This window comes from Otolemur garnettii, unplaced genomic scaffold (genome assembly GCF_000181295.1).
Source record: "Otolemur garnettii isolate 467f Iridium unplaced genomic scaffold, OtoGar3 scaffold00003, whole genome shotgun sequence".
NCBI lineage: Eukaryota > Metazoa > Chordata > Mammalia > Primates > Galagidae > Otolemur > Otolemur garnettii.
This window is the reverse complement of record NW_003852398.1, coordinates 35,904,358-35,926,521: the sequence shown is the minus strand read 5'-3', so window position 1 is coordinate 35,926,521 and position 22,164 is coordinate 35,904,358. Positions and strand designations below refer to the sequence as shown.

The 22,164-nt window shown below is 40.8% G+C and overlaps 1 protein-coding gene across 1 annotated transcript in view; it reads right to left on the bottom strand.

Moving 5' to 3' along the window:
• Window positions 1-22,164, bottom strand: part of NRG2 (neuregulin 2) — a 257,452-nt gene that overhangs the window by 185,811 nt on the left and 49,477 nt on the right. The window contains exon 2 of the mRNA XM_012807018.1: window positions 21,597-22,162. Within this exon, the coding sequence (XP_012662472.1) occupies window positions 21,597-22,162 (566 nt within the window). The remainder of the gene's footprint in view (window positions 1-21,596; window positions 22,163-22,164) is intronic.

Below are 22,164 nucleotides of genomic sequence, written 5' to 3'. Positions count from 1 at the left end.
AGTGTCACATGAGTATTTGTTAAGTAGACAAAAATCATTGCCAAATGTATCATTTTCCCTTTAAAAATTATTTTTCCTCATAATTTCTCCATTTTTATTAATGGTACTACTATTTTTCCCAGCTTTCCAAGATCAAAACATTGACTTTTTTCTCTCCTTCGTGAGAGAAAGCTTTCACCTTCTTGGTGAAAGCTACCCAGCTTATCACTAAGGCGCACAGATTTTGGAAAAAAACTGTCTAGTTTATGTGCCTATTCTCCAGTTTCTATAGTTTTTAGGACTTTATGACTCCCTTCTTAATCCCTAGAACATGTATCCCTACCCAACTCCAGTCCACTTTGAATTGTGTGTACAAAGTATTTGCAAACATTCCTCTCCTCCTATCATATCATTGCTTCAATACCTACAATGGCACCCTATCCCCTCCAGAACCAAGTCCAAATTCCTTTGTCTTTCTCTATAGACCCTTTTTAATCAGGTCCTGCCCTATTTTCCTTTTTTTTTTTTTCTTTTGAGACAGAATCTCATTCTGCCAGCCCGGGTAGAATGTCATGGCGTTATCATAGCTCACAGAAACCTCAAACTCCTGTGCTCAAACTATCCTTAATGCCTTAGCCTCCTGAGTAGCTGGGATTATAGGTGCCTACCACAATACCTAGCTAGTTTTTCTATTTTTAGTAGAAATGGGGTCTTGAACCCCTGAGCTCAATCTACCTGCCTTGGTCTCCCAGAATGCTAGGATTACAGGCATGAGCCACCACTCCCAGCCCTGCCCTACTTTCCTAATCTTATCTCCCCTATATCTTAGTCCAACCACACTAATCTCTGTATGGTCCTGTAGAACATCTTGCTTGTCTCTGCCTCTGCTTGCATTGTTCTTTTGGCCTAGCAACCTTTCCTCTATCTTCCTAAGTTCCCCAAACTTATTCATTCTGTAAGACTAACCTCCAGTCCTAACTCTGTCCTACAAACTTTCCAGTCTTAATTGATCTTCCCCTTATCTTAATTTTATTGTCTATGTTACTTTTCTGCTATGTTACTTTTCTTCTATGTTAATTATTATATATCTCTTGCTTTAAGTCACTTGCTATTGATTCATGTTAGTCTGGTATCTCCAATTGGACTGTAAACCTCTCAAGATCAAGACACATGGTTACTAGATCTTCCTTCCCTCCTTAAAAGAAAATACCAATCAAGAAGTTTTTTTAAAAAATCTGTTAACTAATATTTGATTTTGAACTCATTTCTACCTTCCTTTTGGAGGCAAGAAGTGAATGAGAATAGGAATGCATACTCATCTATCTGATCCTATATGCTGTGATCACAGATGGTGTGGTAATCCTACCGAGGGGAGTTGCTATAGCCAAAAAGCCTGCTCTTTCTGTTGACAAACGCCAACAGTCTCTGTAATCTAGGCTGCCATATGGTTCACCTAGCCCTGTAGCAAAATTGGTTACTCAGGAATGTGAAAGAGCCCAGGCAGGCCAACTCTGCTATCTGTGGAGTGCAGGGAGGTCACCTTGAGTTGGACCTACCAAAACCAGGAAGGCAAAGAAACTGTAAGGACAAGGCAAAGGACAAGCAGATGCAAATATGTCATCCCTTGAGACACCTGTCAACCTCTTCTCTGGAATCCAGTGACACAATCCCAATAATTCCCTTCCATCAAGACTCTTGGGACTAACCTAGAGGAATCCATAGCTGGTCAGTGCAGAAAGAAGAGGTTTTACTGCCCTCACAGATGGAGAGAGCTGCCTAGCTTAATTTCTGTTTTCATAGCATCTGGTCCTGAGGGCTAATAACAGAGTAAAACAATTTTATCACTGAGCCAGCTGACCTAATTTGGGAAGGATCCTCCCCATTTTTTGATCAATTATTCATTATTTTCCCACTCTACCTTCTTTGTGGATTTCAAAGGCAGGAGGAGGTCAGGCCCCCATCATCTTCCTAAATTGCCTAAGCCCCTCCCATCCAATTATCACAATCAGACTCATGAAGCTGCTGGAGTTTATTACTCAGAATGAAATACAGGGGAAGCCCAACTTCAAGAAAGAAATTCAGTATTTCAGTGTATGTTTTAATATGTATTAAAATATATATTATTCCTCAGCCCAGGATTTTGCTAAAATTTTCAAAGAAAAACTCAGGATTGAGTTTTTCACAGACTCCAATCTGCATATCAGAGATTTGGCTTTTATTAATATTATAAAGAGAAACAACAATGATAACCAAGAGTGCAATACAGTATATAGAACCCATACAGAGTTCCATTTTGATGTCTAATTGGCTTAAAATACCCTATCCACCATTTCTTACAGCCGAAAAAGAAAACACAATTTATCTCCTGAAAACAAAAGTCCAGAGTGTGAGTATAACCTGCATTCAGAATACAGTGTGGACTGAGACTGAACCCAGGGAGGCTAATTTCTAGGAAAGATTCTCATCATCTAAAAACAAAACAAAATAAAAATCCTTAACAAAGCCTGGTTAGTCTCCTTTCTCTCAACTAGGGACACATATCCAAACTCTCATCTTAGCCACCCTAAAAGAAGCTGTTGTCACTTCTGACTGCCTGATTCAGATCGTAATTTTGCCATTTGCTTGCCACCAATCACCCACTCCTCTGTAGCAAAGCAGAAAGCTGAATATCAAGAGGACCCCCAGAAATATCAAGAAGACCCCCTTAACTTGTGTTGATTCTGAACCAGCTCTCCTGGCTATGCTCCTTTGGTGTGGCATGTGAAGGCACCCTGCAGAGTCATATGTAAAAGAAATTGCTCACTCATTTTTCTCTCAACTAGTATTTATTGAGCTCCTGTTTTATGTAAGTACCATGAAGGTGCTAGGGATACAGTGAGTTGTATACAAAATAGCCTAATGTTCTAATCCTTAAATAATCTTTTCAAAGTGCGCCCCACAGAAGCTAATAAAACACAGACTCCAATCCACATATCAGAGATTTGGCTTTTATTATATTACAAAGAGAAGCAACAATGATAACAAAGAGTCCAATACAACACTTTGTAACTATCCCATCCCCTTTTTATCTAAAATGACTATCTCAATTTATTGCCTTCATATCTCTTCTAATGTATTACCTACCTAGGCCAATCTCCTTACATAGCCAGATGCTTATTCCTAACAGCCACTACTAATTCTAAGGTAAAATCCTAAGAAGACACTTTTCAAGTCACCAAGCAGTAACTTATAGGAGGCACAAAAAGATAAATAAAATACATCCTTTGCTACAGCTCCATCTTGCACTCAGGAAGCTCATAGTCTGGAGGACCATATACACACATATCTCCTCTCCCATGTGACTATGCTAAGTGATACTCTAGGCCCTTATGTTTCCAGAAGAGCTATAAACTGCTACAGAAACTTAGTGGAGGCCATGATTTATTCTGACTAGGGGGATCAGAAAAGCTCACCAGAGAACTAGGACCTGTACTTAGCCTGGAAGGGTGGTGAGGCTAGGAACTAACTGAGAAGGAGAGGAAAGGTGAACTAAGCCAAGGAAACATAATGAGGAAACACATCAAAGAAGAAAAGTGTAAAATTTGTTTGAAATGTTCAAGCAATTCGTTTTGGCTATGGCAAAGAGTGGGCTGAAAGCATATGGTTGGTAGGGCGCAAGTTGTGCAAGGTCTTGCGTACCCTGTGAAGAAGTTTTGGTTTTTCTCATAGGCAATAGAAACCTTTTAAAGATTTCTATGCTGGGGAGAGGTGATTTCTTTTTTCTTTGTTTTTGTTTTTTTTTTTTTTGAGACAGAGTCTTAAGCTGTTGCCTTGGGTAAAGTCCTGTGGCATCATAGCTCACAGCAACCTCCAAAGCTTGGGCTTAAGTGATTCTCTTGCCTCAGCCTCCCAAGTAGCTGGAACTACAGGCGCCCGCCACAATGCCCAGCTATTTTTTGGTTGTAGTGGTCATTGTTGTTTGGCAGGCCCAGGCTGGATTTGAACCCACCAGTTCCAGTGTATGTGGCTGGCGCCCTAGCCACTGAGCTACAAGTGCCAAGCCTGGGGAGAGGTAATTTCTTTGTCTTAGAAAGCTGCTTCCGGGTGGCGCCTGTGGCTCAAAAGGGCAGGGCTCTGGCCCCATACACCAGAAGTGGCGTTTCAAACCTAGCCTCAGGCAAAAAAATAAAAAAGAAGAAAGTTGCTTCCAGCAATAGAGAAGAGATGGAAGAGAACAGAGATGCTGAGATTAGAAAATTCTACTTACGGGCAATGCCTGTGGCTCAGTGGGTAGGATGCCAGCCCCATATATCGAGGGTGGCGGGTTCAAACCCGGCTTTGGCCAGCTAAAATGGCAGTGGCAACTGCAACAAAAATAGCCAGGTGTTGTGGTGGGCACTTGTAGTCCCAGCTACTCCAGAGGCTGAGGCAAGAGAATCGCTTAAGCCTAAGAGTTGGAGGTTGCTGTGAGCTGTGATGTCACAGCACTCTACCAAGGGCAACAAAATGAGACTCTGTCTCAAAAAAAGAAAGAAAAGAAAAGAAAAGAAAATTCTACTTACAACTACTATAGCCATCTAGGTGAGCTGTAAGTACCTAACTAGAAGCCTGACACAGTGGCAAATGCCTGTAGGCCCAGCTTCTCAGGAGGCTCAGACAGGAAGATCCCTTGAGGCCAGGAGTTTAAGACTGCAGCATGCAGTGGTTGTGCCTGTAAATAGCCACTGCTTTCCAGCCTGGGCAACATAGCAAGTCCTCATTTCTTGAAAAAAAAGAAAAAAAAAAGTACCCAACTAGACCAGCATAAATGAGAAGAATTGGATTGAACAAACTTTGCAATAGTAAAAACTGTCATGACTGTCAGTGTCTGGTATATAGTAGAATAGGGAAGAAAGGAGTTAAAAATGATTTTGACATTTCTAATAGCTTGGAAGACTAGATAGATGTTGTTTTCTATGACAGGAGTGTCCACAACAGAATAGGATATGGTAAGAAGATAGTGAGCTCAGTTTGAGACATTTTGAATTGTTCCTTTGTTAAGACCTCAGAAAGATCAAAAGCAATGCTTCAAATAATCTTTGAGATAGACAAAAGGCCCTCTGTGGATCCCAAGGATGTGGCTCACAGATCCTTTCCATTAAAGAATATAGATTTTACTCATTTTAGGATATTATCCTATAGCAGTCTCAGAGGGAGACCAAGGTAGAGAAGAGTTTATCTTGAGAAGATTTGTGGGTGTGTCTTTTGTCTAATGTAGTGAACCCTGATAAGATTCACTGACAAACTACACATATTAAAAAAGAATTGTACATAGCCGGGCGTTGTGGTGGGTGCCTGTAGTTCCAGCTACTCAGGAGGCTGAGGCAAGAGAATCACCTAAGCCCAGGAATTGGAGGTTGCTGTGAGCTGTGATGCCATGGCACTCTACCCAGGGTGATAAAGTGAGACTCTGTCTCTACCAAAAAAAAAAAAAAATTGTACAGCAGTTCCCCCATTATCCTTAATTTCACTTTCCATGATACAATAGAAGATATTAATATTTTGAGAGACAGAGGCCACATTTATTATAGTATAAAAGTTATATTGTTATACCATGTAATTGATCTATTTTAGTATTATTGTTAATCTTGTACTGTACCTAAATTAAACTTTATCATAGGTATGTATGTATGGAATATCTACAAATACAAAGCAGGCTAAGAAAACTACTTAGCTGCACACACAGGCTATATTTTATGGAAAAGGAAGGATAATTCTAATGGCAGAACCAGAATCCCATAGGGTAAAATCATTCACAGGCAGTAGGACTGAGGCCAACTCAAACACTAGGCTAGATTTCAGAACTGCTATGGACTAGTGACTGATGTTTTCCCCCTTTCTAAATGGAAGCATTTGCCCCAGATAGAAGACTGAAGAGACATGACAACAAAATATATGGGATCCCAGATCAGATCCTAGACCAGGGAAAAGCTGTTAGTAAGACAACTGGCAAAATCTGATGAAGGTCTAAAGAATAGTTAATAGTATTGCAGCAATACTATTAATTTCCTGGTTTTCATAATTTTACACATGTAATTTGAGAAAGCTGGGGAAAGAGTATTTGAGAACTTGCATTATTTTTGCAACTTTCTTCTAAGTCTGAAATTACTTTGAAATTTAAATTTAAAAAAAAAGAAGCCAGCTGAGGTAGCTCACACCTATAATCCTAGCTCTCTGGGAAGTCAAGGGGGGTGGATTGCTTGAGCTCAGGAGTTTGAGACCAGCCTGAGCAATATCAAGACTCTTTCTCTACTAAAAATAGAAAAACTAGCCGGGTATGGTGGCAGGTGCCTGTAGTCTGATCTACTTGGGAGGCTGAGGCAAGAGGATCACTTGAGCCCAGGAGTTTGAGGTTCCTGGGAACTGTAATGGCCATGGCACTCTAGCCTATAGCAACAGAGTGAGACTCTGCCTAAAAAAAATTAAAATTAAAGTCAAAAAAATTTTAATTTAAAATGCAAGCATTGCCAGTTTTTTAAGAAAAGGCATCTATAACAGTTATCCTCTATCTATCCCAGCATTGCATTTGGAGTGGAGGGCAGATAACTTGTCTATTCCATTCACAGTCTTCAGATCAAAAGGAATAGTACTCAAGTTACTGTACTCAAGGAGCTGCATTGAAGGACCCTCAACTTCCTCTAGACCTGATTTGCAGAACAGATACTCCTGCCTGAGCCTGATGCAAATTCTTTGACACTCCTTCCACGAAGAGGTGGAATGCATTCCTCTCCCCTCGAATCTGGTCAGGCCTTAGTAACTCTTTTCTAACAAACCGAATATGGTAGAAGTGCTGCTGTGGGACTTCTTTTTATTTGGCCCTCTTGGGGATGCACAACCTTGGACCTAGTCACCATACTGTGAGGAAACCCAGGCAAAGTCCCTGGCCTTCAGCCCCAGCTAAGCTTCCAGATGAAAACTAGCCAGCATCATCTGCTAGAAATGTCAGAGAAGAAACTCTAAAATGGCCCAGTCTCAGCTACTGACTGTATAGCCACCATCTGACTAGAATTACATGAACGATTCTAAATCTCCTAGTTGAGCCCTTCACTTCCAGTAACTGTGAGAGATTATAACAAATAACTGTTGCCTTTTTAAGCCACTGCATTTTGGAGTGTTTTGCTAGGCAACAATAGATAAACTGAAACAAAGTGCCATAGGCAGGTGGAAACTGGAACTTAAAAATTTAAGGGACCTTTCCCAAATTGACATAGCTAATAAGGATTAGAGTCAGGATTTGAATAAATATCCACCCAAATCCAAAGTCATTTTCTTTCCCCTAACAACAGACACAACAATAACAATAATAGCAGCTAGCCTGTTTTGAATATTTCTTACAAGCAAGCACTTTCTACTCATAAGCACTTTCCAGAGTAACTAACTAAATCCTTATCACAATGTTATGAGACAACTATTATTATGAGCCCCATTTTATAGTTGAGGAATCTGAGGCACAAAGAGGTTAATTAATTTGCCCAGGGTTATGCAAGTATTATAATGAGTCACAATAAAATTCACCCTTAAAAGTCAGCTCCAGTACATACACTCTTACCCATATGCTATGTATAGGTGAAACCATCAAATCAGATGACACGAATTGAGAAGAAAACCAAGAGCAACCCTTCAGGAATTGCACCTTCTACAAAGTAGTCAAAAGAAGAGGCAGTGATGGAACAATTTGAGGAGGGGAGAGGGAAAGAAGCATGTCAGAAAAACCAAACACTACATCTACAAACATTCCTAGAGAAACCTCTGACAGGATCCACAAACCAGCCATAATCAGTGACTAGGTTAACTTCAAGCCAGATATGAGGCTCCTCTCCCAAACTCACACTGCTAGTAACAAACTCTTTCAAAGAAAGTAATCTTTGAACCATAGAATGGAGAGTAATGTTCTTTGGATTACCCCTGAGTCATGTGGACAGAACTGCATTGTTTCCTTTTGCCCCCTGTTACTATGACTCCTCCCTACTCTGGAATGATTATACTGTTACTTAACTTCATAGATGAGAAAAGTAAACTTTTATACTTAAAAAATATATGGTTTATGACCTTGGCCCACTGAAGATCATCAAACCTACTGGGACTCTTTACCAACGTGATGTTTTCTCTTAGACACAGCTCTCTAGGATGCACTAGTTTTAAAGCGATCCCTTTATAGAACTAACCTAAAACCCATGCCTTTAACTTTTACTTCTGCTCAACAAGCCCTAGGCCAAAGTCAGATGATTTGCCAGTCTCCGAGGCTAACACCACACAGGGGAAGCTTGGAGCCCACACTGTGTGGCACAGGTAAAGGGAGGGATAAATCTAGCAGAGGTGAAAGCAGTATTCCCGAGAGAAGCAGTCTCAGTTCCAGCTCCTATTTGCCCTCTCTGTCAGCTGAGTGCACACCAGGCACAATGGAAACCTACTCAGAAAATCTACACAGTGAAAAACAAAGAAAGCTCCCTCTCAATCTAGGGGCCACTCAAATGCCTCACTTTAGCTTACAATTTAGATTTTTTCCCAGCAGCAAGGCATTTCTCTCAGAGGTGGTGTCTTGCTCTGTCCAGAGAGTAATACTACCTGTCTCTTCTCAGTATTGGCCTGAGCCCTGAAGATACCATCTGAACGGAATCACTGTTAGTACTTAGACAATATAGGGTACACATTACTAAGAGGCCAGTGAATGTTACTAGTCTTTTTGGAGAAAGCATTCCCTTTGGAAATAAAACCTGGAAAACATGGGAGAGGTCTTCTTGGAAAAATCCCATGTTTTATCCAAAAGAACCTGACCTGAGAGAAATTTAGCCAGATTTGTTGGATGTGGTTCCTCCTTCATCCTATCCCTGGCCTTGTTTCTACCTTCACACTAGGGTCTATAAGACATCAAGTCCAAGAAATGGTTGGGAACTTTGTACTAGAAATTTCTAGAAATTTTTCTAATTCTTGCAAATGATAGCTAAACAGTACCTGTTAAATTTAGAGAAGAACAATCATGTTAGCAGGCCTAAATAGGAAGGTGGAAAGCAAGGTGGGGTGAAGTGGGAGAGGTGGAACCTCATGTAAAAGGGGGTCAGAAGTAAAACCCACATAAATACAAACTATGAATAAGAAACCAACTAATAGTAAGCAGTCAAATAGACTGCCTTTGGAAATCCACTATCCTTTGAAAGAAATTCTTCATTTCAGAGGCTTGGTTTCTCTGTGACAATTGGATCTTGTTGTGAGACTCTTTGCCTCCTTTTAAAAAATTCTTTGGTGGCACCTGTGGCTCAAAGGAGTAGGGTGCCAGCCCCATATGCTGGAAGGGGTGGGTTCAAACCCAGCCCTGGCCAAAAATTGCAAAAAAAAATAAAAAATAAAAAAAAGAATAAAATTCTTCTTTAAAGTATTTTTTTCCCCCTGAAACCAATCCAATGACAGTGCTGGGAAAGTTGCACTGGATGCAGCCCTGCTATTTTCATTCATGCAGATACAGGGATTTAGACATGACAAATCATCTACCCAATCTACCTATTCCATCATGACTGGTAAATAAATCCTCCCCTTTAAAGCCAGACAAAGAAGAGAGATGTCAACTGGGCATTGCTTGTGAAATTCATTACTGGTCTAAGTAAGTATGGTGAGGTACTGAAATGGGATTATACCTACAGCCACGGGTACTAGAGGAGGGGACTTTGACGCAAGGAAGCTGGGTGTCAGAGCCTTCTGCAAAGTAATGACTTGTAGTCCTTAGGAACTCAGAGCTGGAAAGGAACTTCCTCTGGAGAAACCCACCCAATATATCAGCCAAGCAGACATGGCAGAAAATGCCTCACTTCAAGGAAATAGTGAAAGAATAAACATGCCAAAGGAGAGACATAAGGAAGAACCATTGGGTTCCTGCTATCCCCCTCAAAAAACTCCCAAAAACCCCAAAACTATGCTCTAAGAACCAGTACTGGCCACCAGATGCCCCCCAAACTGCCTACTAGGCAAAAAGGTATTCTAATTTGTGAACTCAGCTTACCAAGAAAAGGTACCTGGTCATACCTCCTCCATTTTAAGGTATTCAGCCTAAAGCTTGAACAGGCCAGACTAATAGAGTATAACTGGACACTCCCGCAAGAGACCAGAATGAGGAATATCCCAAAAGCTTGGATGGCAAGTCAAACTGGTGAATTTTGCAGAATGCCAACTAACAAAAAGAAAAAAGAGAGAAGCCAAAATATTGACATACATGCATACGTGAGGAAAACTACCTAGAGATAATTCTAAAACTCAATAAAAGAGGAGAATTACTTGCAAGAAAATATTGAAACTATGGACCATTAAGGAAAAAAAGCAGTTGTGATGGCTCATGCCTATAAGCTCAGAACTTGGGGAGACTGAGGAGGGAGGACTGCTTAAGACCAGAAGTTTGAGACCAGGTTGAACAAATGAACTCCAAATCTACCAAAAAAAAAAAAAAAAAAAATCAGCCAGGTGTGTTGGTGCATGCATGCTGCAGTCCCAGGTACTCAGGACGCTGAAGGCAAAAGGATAACTGGAAGCCAGGTAGTTGAGGCTGCAGTGACCTATGATCATGCCACCATACTCCAGCCTGAGCAACAGAGTGAGATCCTGCATCAAAACAAAACAAAAACAAACAAACAAAAAACCCCCAAACCTGAACTGAATCATAACTGAGAAGCAAAATTCAGCCCTTAATCAAAATATCTGAAAACCTGACTTGTCATTTAATAAATCTTGAAATTTGTCTAGAACAAAAGCAGTCAGGAGAGAAAGCAAATGAACTTACTGCTTCCTTTTTACTTGGCAATAGCCAGTAATCAAATATTTGCTTAATCATATTTTAAGTTACTTCCCCCAAAGATCTTACAATCAGATAAATGATTTAAGAAACTAACCCATCAAAGGATAATTAAAAATACATGGCATTAAATGATAAGTGTCATATCAGTGATACAGGCCATAAACACAAAGACTCTAAAAATAGTAAAAAATGAAGACTACTTCTCCAGAATGGAGACATAGTCTGGCTCTGTCATCCCAGGTAAACTGCAGTGCAATGGTATCATCATAGTTCAGTGCAATCTCAAATTCCTGGGCTCAGGTGACTCTCCAGTCTCAGCCTCCCAAGTAATTGGGACTACACATGCATACAACCACTCTCCACTAATTCTTTTTCTTCTTCTTCTTCTTTTTGTAGAGACAGGATCTCAGTCTTGCTCAAGCTGGTCTTGAACTCCTAAGTTCAAGCAATCCTCTCACCTGGTCTCCCAGGGTACTAGAATTACAGCCACTGTGCCTACCCAAAGAATACTTCTTGAGGTCAAGGACTTGTGGCCAGCCAAGGACCGGAGAGGTAATAATAATATCCAAAAAATATTTAGAAAAGGAACTCAAAGCACAGAGCATTTATCCTACAAACACTTAAAAAGTAAATTTTCTTGGGCGGTGCCTGTGGCTCAAAGGAGTAGGGTGCTGGCCCCATATACCAGAGATGGTGGGTTCAAACCCAGCCCTGGCCAAAGGAAAAAAAAAAAAGTAAATTTTCTTATTTACTTTCATCAGATTCCACACATCAATTAATTAATTATTTAAAATTAAAATTAAAATCCTATGAACTGAAAAAATGCCCTCTGTTACATGATTATATCTCTACTCATCTGACCCTGGGCAGCCACCACATTCCTTTCAACTCAGTACAGAAACAAGGAAAGAGAGAGGATTAATGATTCTGTGTGAACCTACTCCCAACTATGGAAGCCTCCAAATAAAAGCAGCATAAGTCAGGGACTCCTCTTCTTTAAAATGAGAAAGACTTCAGCCATTTTCCATGGGACTCTCATCAACTTCTCCTAAAAGCAGTGAAATGTAAGATAAGAACCAATGAAGTCTAGTAGGACTCCAGAACTTGGTTTGCCCCATAAACATGATGAGATTTTAAAAGACACCTTGTGGGGGTATAGGTCTTAGTCCCCCCATTTGTGAAACAGAAAAAAGTACTATTTATCTGCAAGCTTCTCAAAAAATTGACCAAGACATATCCACGGGCACCTCAAGATTTATAGCTGGTACCTCTTCAGGACCAGCATTCAAATCCTGGGACTCATATGGGCTTCTCTAAATGAAATGATGTACAACACAGTCTCTTCTTATCACTACCTCCACCAACCCAGAGTGAAAAATACGGTTGTTCGTGAATATTTCGCACCTTGCTTGCCCCACTCTACTCCTAGAACTATTTTCATTTACCTAGTTTTTTTGCTCACATTGTTAATAAAATTTTGTTAAGGGTGACGCCTGTGGGGAGTAGGGTGCCAGCCCCATATGGGGGGTGGGGTGGGTTCAAACCCAGCCCTGGCCAAAACTGCAAAAAATAAATAATAATTAAAAATAAACAAATAAATGAAATGTTAAAAAAATAATTAAGGCTTATTGAGCAATTATATGTTAATTAAATGCACTATCTCATTTAATACTAACAGCAATCCTATTAAGTGTTATCATTATCCCCATTTCATAGGAAACTAAGACATGGAGAGTAATTGCCCAACATCACCCATCTAGGAAATGCAAAAGATGGTTTTTAAACACAGATTCATGATTCACACAGAATCATTAATCCTCTCTCTTTCCTTGTTTCTGTACTGAGTGGGAAGGAATGTGGTGGCTGCCTAGCCTGTCTGAATCTGGTGAGCACCCGTAATCCCAGCTACTCTGTAGGATGACATGGGAGGATCACTTCAACCTAAGTGTTCAAGGTCAGCCTGGGTTACATAGTGAATCCCCATCTCAATTAAAAAAAATAAAATAAACCAGATCTGTCTGACTACAGAGCCCAAGGTCTTAGTCATTACACTGTGTTTAGTAGACTTTTTTTTTTTTTTGAGACAGAGCCTCAAACTGTCCCCCTGGATAGAGTGCCATAGCATCACAGCTCACAGCAACCTCCAACTCCTGGGCTCAAGCGAGTCTCCTGCCTCTCCCTCCCAAGTAGCTGGGACCACAGGTGCCTGCCATAACGCCTGGCTATTTTTTTTTGGTTGCAGCCATCATTATTGTTTGGCAGGCCCGGTCTGGATTCGAACCCGCCACCTTAGGTGTATGTGGCTGGCGCCTTAGCCACTTGAGCCACAGGCACTGAGCCTAGTAGACGTTTTTTTTTAAGGAAGGGTATCTGTGAAAAACTTTCCACTAACATTATACTTAATTGTGAAAGTCTAAATGCTTTCCCCAATGAATAGTAAAAGTATGTTTGCTCTTAGCACTTCTATTCAACATTGCACTTGGCAGTCCTAGCCAGTGCAACAAGACAAGAAAAAGAAACAAATGGCAAACAGATTAGAAAGAAAAAGTGAATTGTCTTTTTTAATTGACAACATAAACATATATATAGAGAATCCCAAGGAATCTATTAAAAAAAAAAAGTTACTAGAATAACTGGATAGGATACAAAGCCAACATAAAAAACAAAAAAATTATCTTTCCATATATCATAATGAGTAACTGGAAAATTAAATTAATAATACCACTGATAACAGTATAGCATGAATAGACTAGCATGGCAAAAAACAGGAAACAGAGATAAATTTAACAAAACACATGTAATACCCATCCACTGATAAACTATGAAACATTATTAAGTTACATTTTTTTTTGAGAAAGAGTCTTACTAACATGTTTCCCCAAAAATAAGACCTACCCTCAAAATAAGCCCTAGCAGGATTTCTATGCATTTGTTAAATATAAGCCCTATGCCGATAATAAGACCTAGTGATGGGGGTGGCTATGCATCGTATCTGCATAGCCATGCCATGCATTTCCGCATGGAGCAGTAAGGAAGACTGGAATACCTTTTATCTGCTACAGCTCCTTTCTCCGAGCTGTGGTAACTGCGGTGGCAGGCATCCTATTGCGCACGTGCGAATGGCTAGGGGAAAGGAGTTCATGCATCACTAGTGCTAGCCCCACCAACAAGGTCAGCTCCCCCTGTCAGGTTCCAAAAGAAGATGACTTAACTGTATTTGAATAAATGTAGATTATTGTATTATACGTAATAAAAATAAGACATCCCCTGAAAATAAGCCCTAGTGTGTCTTCTTGAGAAGAAAATAATATAAGACAGTGTCTTATTTTCCAGGAAACAGGGTATGTCACCCTCAGGAGAATGCTGTGGCGTCACAGCTCACAGCAACCTCAAAGTCTTGGGCTCAAGCAATTCTCTTGCCTGAGCCTCCTAAGTAGCTGGGACAGCAGGCGCATGCCACAACATCCAGCTATTTTTTTTTGTTGTAGTTGTCATTGTTGTTTAGCAGGACAAAGTTGGGTTCGAACTCGCCAGCCCCAGTGTATGTGGCTGGCGCCCTAGCCACTGAGCTACAGGCACCAAGCTATACTGAGTTACTTTTAACCTAAGCCTTCAAATGCTACTTATATAATTAAAAAATAAACTCATTAGCCTAGCACTCAAGATTGCTGAAATATCCTACCTACCTCTCCAAGCTCCTCTCCTGTTTCTCCCTTTCATTCTGGTTATTTTCTATACCACAAACATGCCCCTCTACTATTGAGAATGTGGCTCCTACTGCATGAAATAGATTTTAATCAACTGATTCATCTCCTTTATCTCCAAACCACTTTTACCTCATTTATCTCTGACTACTGGAACCCCATCTCAAACTACTTCTCCAAGAAACTTTCTGTAATCCTCTAATCAGGTATGATCTTTCTTTCCTCCATGACTCTTCTCCTCCTCTCCAAAGAACTATGTTGGCATATTTTACAGTACTTAAAATATTCCGGGTAGAATTACTGTTATTATAAGCTCATTGATGACAGGGACTGTATCTAATACAACTTCCCTAAAGTGCCTAGTTCCTTACACAAAACGCATATTCAAATCCTTTTTGAAGCAAACATTTAAAAGACAGAATTAAAAGAAAGTTCTTTTAGTAATAGAACCTTTGGGATACCAAACTGCATTGCTGTCACGATAGAATTAATGATGTCCTGACTTTTGCATGGGCTGGACTAAGTATTTGGCCAAGTATTAACTTTCTTCTCATTCAATTTGAGAAATGGTAATTCAGTGTGGCTTCTGTTAGTTGGACAGATATCAAGATCAAGACCAAGTAAAACATCTCAACCTAAAAAACAAAGACAGATCCTTAATATTTATGAAATGGACCACAGAGAGAAAGAGAGGGGAGAAAATGACCTTAGCACAGGACAGGAAGCTGTGAATGATAAAGAAAACCATTATGGATTCTGTTTCTGAAGAGAGAATAAAAGTAACTGAACACTACACTTTGGGGGTCTGTGTTGCTAGTAGAATACAGAAACTCTCTAGGATACTTGTGCCTCTGCCACTCTGGAACTATCTGCCAGGGTAAAGGCAATGTTAACACCTACTATTGTCCAGGAGGCTAGCAACATAATCAGGTCCTGAGCAGAGGCATAGAGAGGAGATAACACACTCTGGAGTTGCTAGGTCTTTGTCCCAGAGAAGGTCCCTGGAGCAGCTGTTTGGATCTCACTGAAAGTACAAAGTGGGAAGGGAAAGTTACTGTAGAATGGAGCTTATATTCCACACTCTTCCAGCAGCAACTAGCCAAACAAGGAAGGCTCTTTAACCTAACTTTATTGCCTAATTATCAAAAACATCACAGCTGATTAGCAGCAACTGATCTCAATCAGTATGATTTTGTCTTTTGACTCCAGATTGGCAAAACTTCCCAGCTCTTCGTCTGGGTATAGCATGTCCTCTTTGATGTTATCCTAATGACTTTTTTTTTTTGAGACAGAGTCTCACTATATCGCCCCCAGTAGAATGTTGTTGCATCACAGCTCACAGTATCCTCACAAACTCTTGGGCTTAAGTGATTCTCTTGCCTCAGCCTCCCAAGTAGCTGGGACTACAGGTGCCTGCCACAATGCCAGGCTATTTTTTTGTTGTTGTTGAAGTTGCCATTGTTGTTTTTAGCAGGCTCAGGCCAGGTTCAAACCCTCTAGCCCCAGCGTATGTGGCCAGTACCCTAACCATTGAGCTACAGGTGCCGACCAATGTTATCCTAGTGACTTTTAATCATCCTCTGTGTTTGCTTCACTTCTTGCAGCCTTACATAGAACTGTAGCACAGCAATTCATCTGTGTATATTATTGTTTTCAAAGGAGTCTAATTTCATGTAAAGCAGCTACTTTTCAAACTTGCCATAATTTAGCACTTCTACTAGTTTATTCATCTACTTTCCCCAGTTTTCTAATGAGTTCCCTTTATCATCTCTTAAAACCCGTGAACAGGATTTATTTCTATGTACAAATTCCAAAAGTAAGTGGAAGGAGAGGGTTAATTTGCTGGAAACATATAAAACAAAAATCCCCATACCACATCCATCATCCATCCAAATTTGAAATTTGGGAGGAAATTTCTTTACCTTATATGCCAATTATACTAACAACACTTTCAGGCCAAGAAAAGAAAGATTCAAGAAGTTGTTGAAGACTGCATTGGGAAAACTTCAATGACAATGATAACACCATTTCTTTCATAAATCAATGTTCCAAATTGTCAGATGCTGCTAAGCCAACAGGATTTAGAGGGTTAAGACTTCCCACTGTATAGATACTTTCATATTTACATTTTCCCCAGCTATCTAAATGACAACTTGAAGATCCTTTGAAAATTTAACACTATGTTCAAATCAGCTACCCTAAAAAGATACTTCAAAACGGTATTTGGGTAGGTAAGTCCCCTGTAATCATACCAGCTATGCATGAATATGGTCAGCAACTGGGATCTTTGGCTTCTGAATGAAAATCATGCACTGTATAGTTTTTCCCTTTCCATCTGTGCAATCATGTGATTTCCCACATGGAGGCTACTGTGAGATTACAGAGTGTGTCAACAGTAGGAATTGCATGGGCAGAGCTGCAACCCTACATCTCAGTGACAAACCTTTGGATCTCTTCTTCAAGCATCCCAATTAAGACTTACAAAATTTGTTGTTATGGAAAACTTCTTAATGACAAGGTATCTGAAAAATAAATTGGTATTTTCATTTCCGACCCTTGAATTGTAATTGTGAGGTAGAGTACTGGTTAAAGGGGAAAAAAGATCCTTTGAATATACTTAAGACAGAAAAGAACTCAGAGATAATGAGTTAAGGTCTTGGGCTAGGTTAAAAAAAATACATATTACCTAGGAATTTACCATAAAATTAGCTTCATGATAAAATTAACATTTTCTGTCTGTTAAAAGAAAGATATAAGACTACTTTGAAAACTATTGTGTTTTTAGAGAAGTAAATATTTTAAGAATAAGTTATTTTACAATAGAGCTTTAGAGCTAGGTAGAGGAGGACTAAGGGTAAGAGAGAAACTTTTCACCATAAATCCTTATACATTTTCTGAATTTTGAGCCATATAAATGTACCACATATCCAAAAATATAAATAGACATAAAAACAAATTGTTGTTAGAAAATAAAATTAAAATACCCTAAATAATAGAAGATGGTAAAGAGGAAGCACACTTGCTTTGATTGGGGGCCAAGAGGAAATTAGTCACCTAGACTATTAATATACCACCCTCTCTAGCTCCAAAAGTGTTTGTTAATTCAAACTTATAGTTGTCTTATTTTTGTTTAAATTTGAGGGTGGGCTAATGGTAATCCACCTTCCAAAAAAGAAATAGTCTTCTCCAGCAAATCCTTTATTCTCTACTGCTCAAATCCCATTAACACTAATCAGCACAATGATTAAGCACATTGTAGTTAAAGTACTCTAGTTGATAACCATTCCTTTGGAAAAAAAGGTTCCCATAGCGACAGGTAAAGGCTATCACCAAACTCAGCTTTTCAGCTCAGGACTCAGTGTCACAGATCGGAGGGTTAAGATTGCTTTAGTTTAAATCTAGAGGCTTTCTTTTTTAACTTCACTTGACTTCATCCATTCAAAAGACACTTATGGAGAGTCCTTCTATGAGCTAGGCACAGTACCAAAACTGCGGGGGCAGGGGAGCTAGGAGAAAGAAAAAAAACTGTTCCTGCCCCAAGAATTGCAGTCTGTAGAGGAAAAGAGCCACTACAAAAAATAATGGTAATTATTTAGGGGTTGTAATTCAACCCTTAAATCTATAACCAAGGCTTGTCTTCATCTCTAGGACTGGTCAGTTTCTAATCTAGTTTCACTTTCCCATCTTCTAACTGCAGCACAGCTGGGTTTCCAGCTGGCTGGGGAAGAAAAGATTCTTTAAATAAACAGCATTTTAAAAATATACAGTCGCTTTTGCTATACTGAATTTTGTGAACCACCTTCCTCTAATACGTGAACTGGGTGCCAAATTAATTTAACAATCCTAAAGAATATAAAAGCCTCCCAGGAATACATATATCTTTTCCATGTTTAATAGCAGAGTACACTATACACTGGAAAACTGCTAATCAGAAAATCCCAAAGGAAGGAATTATCTTTGTTTTTATGCTATCTACTGTATCTATTCAATAAGGAAGCAACTTTAAAACATGTATATAAGAAAACAAAAAGAAAGGGTATAATTTTACCAAAATATATGCAACCGTCTTTTAAAATGCAGAACTATTTGCAGAACAGATGCTTCTATAGTATTGTACAGAGTTGCTAATCCCATGCAAGGCCTTTCTAACTCTTTCTCCTCTTCTTTCCATAGTAGGCACAGAAAATACTTTCCTCCACATATGCATGCAATCTTCTTAGAAACGCAAAGATTTTACTCAACTCTTTACCACCAGATATAGTATTTTTAGATAAATGATATACATTAGATCTGTCAAAATGCCCCCCGGCAGGTCTTGTTATTCCAGCAAGACCCTGTCTACAATTCTCCACTTTAGATCACAGACTTCAACATTTCACAATGGAAATTAGCCATTTATAAGGACCTTTCAGAAGTCCAGTATGAGCCTGCACTGATGCTACTGAGGCATGTGTCAACTTTTAAGCACAACATATCCCTTCATATGATACATTATCCCCAAATTTTGACTCCTCCACCCCAAAAAATCCCCCTCTGCTTTCTAGATGACCTCTGTAGGAACTATACCTCTCAGAACCCAGACACACACAGAACTAAAAACAAAGTAACAATGCAACCTCAGTTGCTCAATATAACGGCTATGATAACAGTTTCCAAGAGCCAGTTTCCCTATTTTGCAATGGGCAAATCTTCTCAAGGAGAAAATGTTCCCAATGACCCTATGGCCCAGAGGGCTTTCTTTAGAATAGAAAACGTAAAATGAATTTGTTAGCTATTTCCTGCTGAGCACAAGGACAGTTTTGTGGTTAGTTAGGATGATCTTGTTTCCTTATTTATTGTACGATCACAAAAAAAGTACATGTTTTCTTTAACCACATGGTAGAAAATCAGAAAATGCAGTTTCTATTCTTCTGTCATATTATCACCTATTCCACAAGTTTTACATGTATGTCCTGTAATTTCTAATCCCTTTTTATAAGGCCCCTCCAACTGACATCTATCTATATACTATCAATTCAAAGCAAAATTTTTTGCACTTTAAAATATTTACTGCCATACACATTCCTGCTCCTTGATAATTTGTGATGTGTGAGGGCCTCCCCTTTACCACAGACTGCAGTTCCAAATTTATCTATATGCTATTTTAATAATACAAAATTATCATAACCCCAAAACAGACTATATTTCTGACCATCAAATCTTTCATGATCTCTGTATTCAACTGTTAAGCTATTAAAAGCTCAGTAAAACAAAGAACGTATAACTGACAAGGCTTATGATGTTGAGAAAAGGAGAAAGTAGGAGGAGAGGGACAAATGAATAGAGAAGCCTTTTACTTTATTGGGTTATCTGACAATGACCATCAGGTACTCTGTGGCCCAGACTAAGAATCATTTGGAGATGTGCACTGTGCATATTTAGAAGCAACTCACCAAAAACCAAAACAAAAGCTGTCCTTGGGCAGGTTCAATAAATGTTTTTACTGTCTATTTCTTAAAGTGTAATATGATTCTACAGCTCCCCAAGGGATCTCAGATAAAATATTAATAGAATAAAAAATTAGAAATTCTTAGCTGTTTCAACTTGTCACCATAAAACATTTCAAAGCATAAAACCAACATTAAAAAGCAGTCAACAATATTCCTTGGGATGATGTCAGAGTGATAAACTGCTATTATCCTCAAAGTTTTTCCCCTTCCTTATTAAGACACTATCAAGATACCTTTCATTAAAGTGATCTCAGTTCCACACAGTACCTAGATATACTCCTACAACTAAACACCTAAAATTTGTCTCTTAAAGAGAATGGAGGGAGGGAAGCTTCCAAAAGTCATAGGCATTGATCTAGAAAGATGAGGGCTGCAAAACTTTACTATGAGCTGTTACACATATTTTGCTACTCAAAGCCTATCTACACTACACAGAATCAGTTGGTAAACTGGTAAAAATACAACTTCTGTGAGAGTCCAGGACATCTATCATAATTCAGGCACTATACAGTCCAAAGAGTCACACTGCATGCCAACAAATTCAGCCTCAGTTGAAACAAAATGAAACTCCAATATGAGTAAGCACAGGACAAGCTAACGCCAAATATTTGAATGTGGGAATTCACTTCAAAATATCTTGCTGAGAAGTAAGTCCTGGATTAAAGCACAAGAAGAAAAAGCTCTTAGACTGACACTTCTTTGACTTCTGACATGGTAGTTGTCCATTCTCAGTTGCACAGATCCATGGATTTCACTGCTTTGTTCCTAATCACCTACATTCCTGTGCAGTACCCAACATCATGAAGATGACAGATGCAGTCAACACACCCGGCCAGCAAGATGTCAGATCTGAACTTAAAGCATTCAACAGAAGTTACTCTATTTCATCATCATTACAATCAACAGACCTAGCAAGATCCCCCAGAAATAGCCCAAAGAGCTGTCTGCTTGCTAGTCTTGGAGGTTAAGAGAAGGCTGTGCTACCCAGTTAGCAAAGACAGGCAATCACGATGGAGAAAAACACCGGAGCCACATGGAGGACGGAAAACAGTAGCAGAAAAAGTCCAACTCTGCCTGCGCCAGCGGTGTGGATGAGCAGAGCAGCTAGCCCAGGAGAGGAAGGAGGGGGCGGGGGCGATCATTCCCTAGGAGAACTTGTAAGGCGAGGCCTTCACAGCCTGGGAATCTACCCAGCTGCTCCTGCAGACCCTGCCAACCGGGACACGGCAGGCTCGTGGAAGCAGAGCGGGCAAGGCCTCCGTGGGTCACTCCTGACTCACTGAGCCTCAGGCCAGCACCGCCCGGACCTCTCCGTTTTTCCTTCCGCTACTGGGCTATGATGGCAGCTTTCCAGCCCTACATGCCATACATCAGCCGCAGATCCCTGCTGGCATAGGCCGACGCCTCCCCCCGCCCCCCACCCCTGGCACACTTTAAACCTGATCCTCTTTCTCCCCAACCCCAGCCCCCTCACCCACCCGTGCCAGGGGCCCTGCCCATGGACGGCCCCACCTCCCCAGCGCCCGGACGCTGCCAGGCCTGGGCACCTGCAGCACCTCCCTGCCCCACCCCCATTCTCCACCACCTCGCCCCTCCCCCCATCTCTAGCAGAGGGAGGGGGCGACTCACCGCAGTCAGTGCACAGGATCTTGCCCACCTCTTTCTTGAGGTTTTTGCCGTTGGTGTCAAGAGGGGCAAAGGCCGTCTTAAAGACTAAGGGCTGTTCTGTGGGCTCCAGGAAAAAGATGTAGCGCTGGTTTCTTTCGAGCGGCGCGCAGGAGCCCACGCTGATCACCTGCTCGCGTTGCAGCCCCCCGCTTCGGAGCGGCCACTTGTCCAGCACCTTCACCAGCGCCACCCGACCTGAGGCAGGAGGCTCGCGGGTGCTGTTGGAGCTGGAACCGCCAGCCGGGGCCAGCCCCTGTACCTTGCCCTCCACCACCACGGGTGCCTTGTACGCCTGGTCCTGCACCGACTTGAGGCTGGGCGAGTAGCAGGCGAGCGACACACCGAAGAGCAGCATGGAGAAGCCGGGGGCCGGGTCGCGCCTCATGCCGCCGGCGGCTGCGGCTCTCGAACGGGCGGCGGCTCTCCCAGCTGCGGGGCTGCGGAGCTGCGGCTGTGGCTGCGGCCGCGGCTCTGGGGGCGCAGCGGGACGGAAGATGCTGTTGTTGCTGCTGCTGCTCCTGCTGCTGCT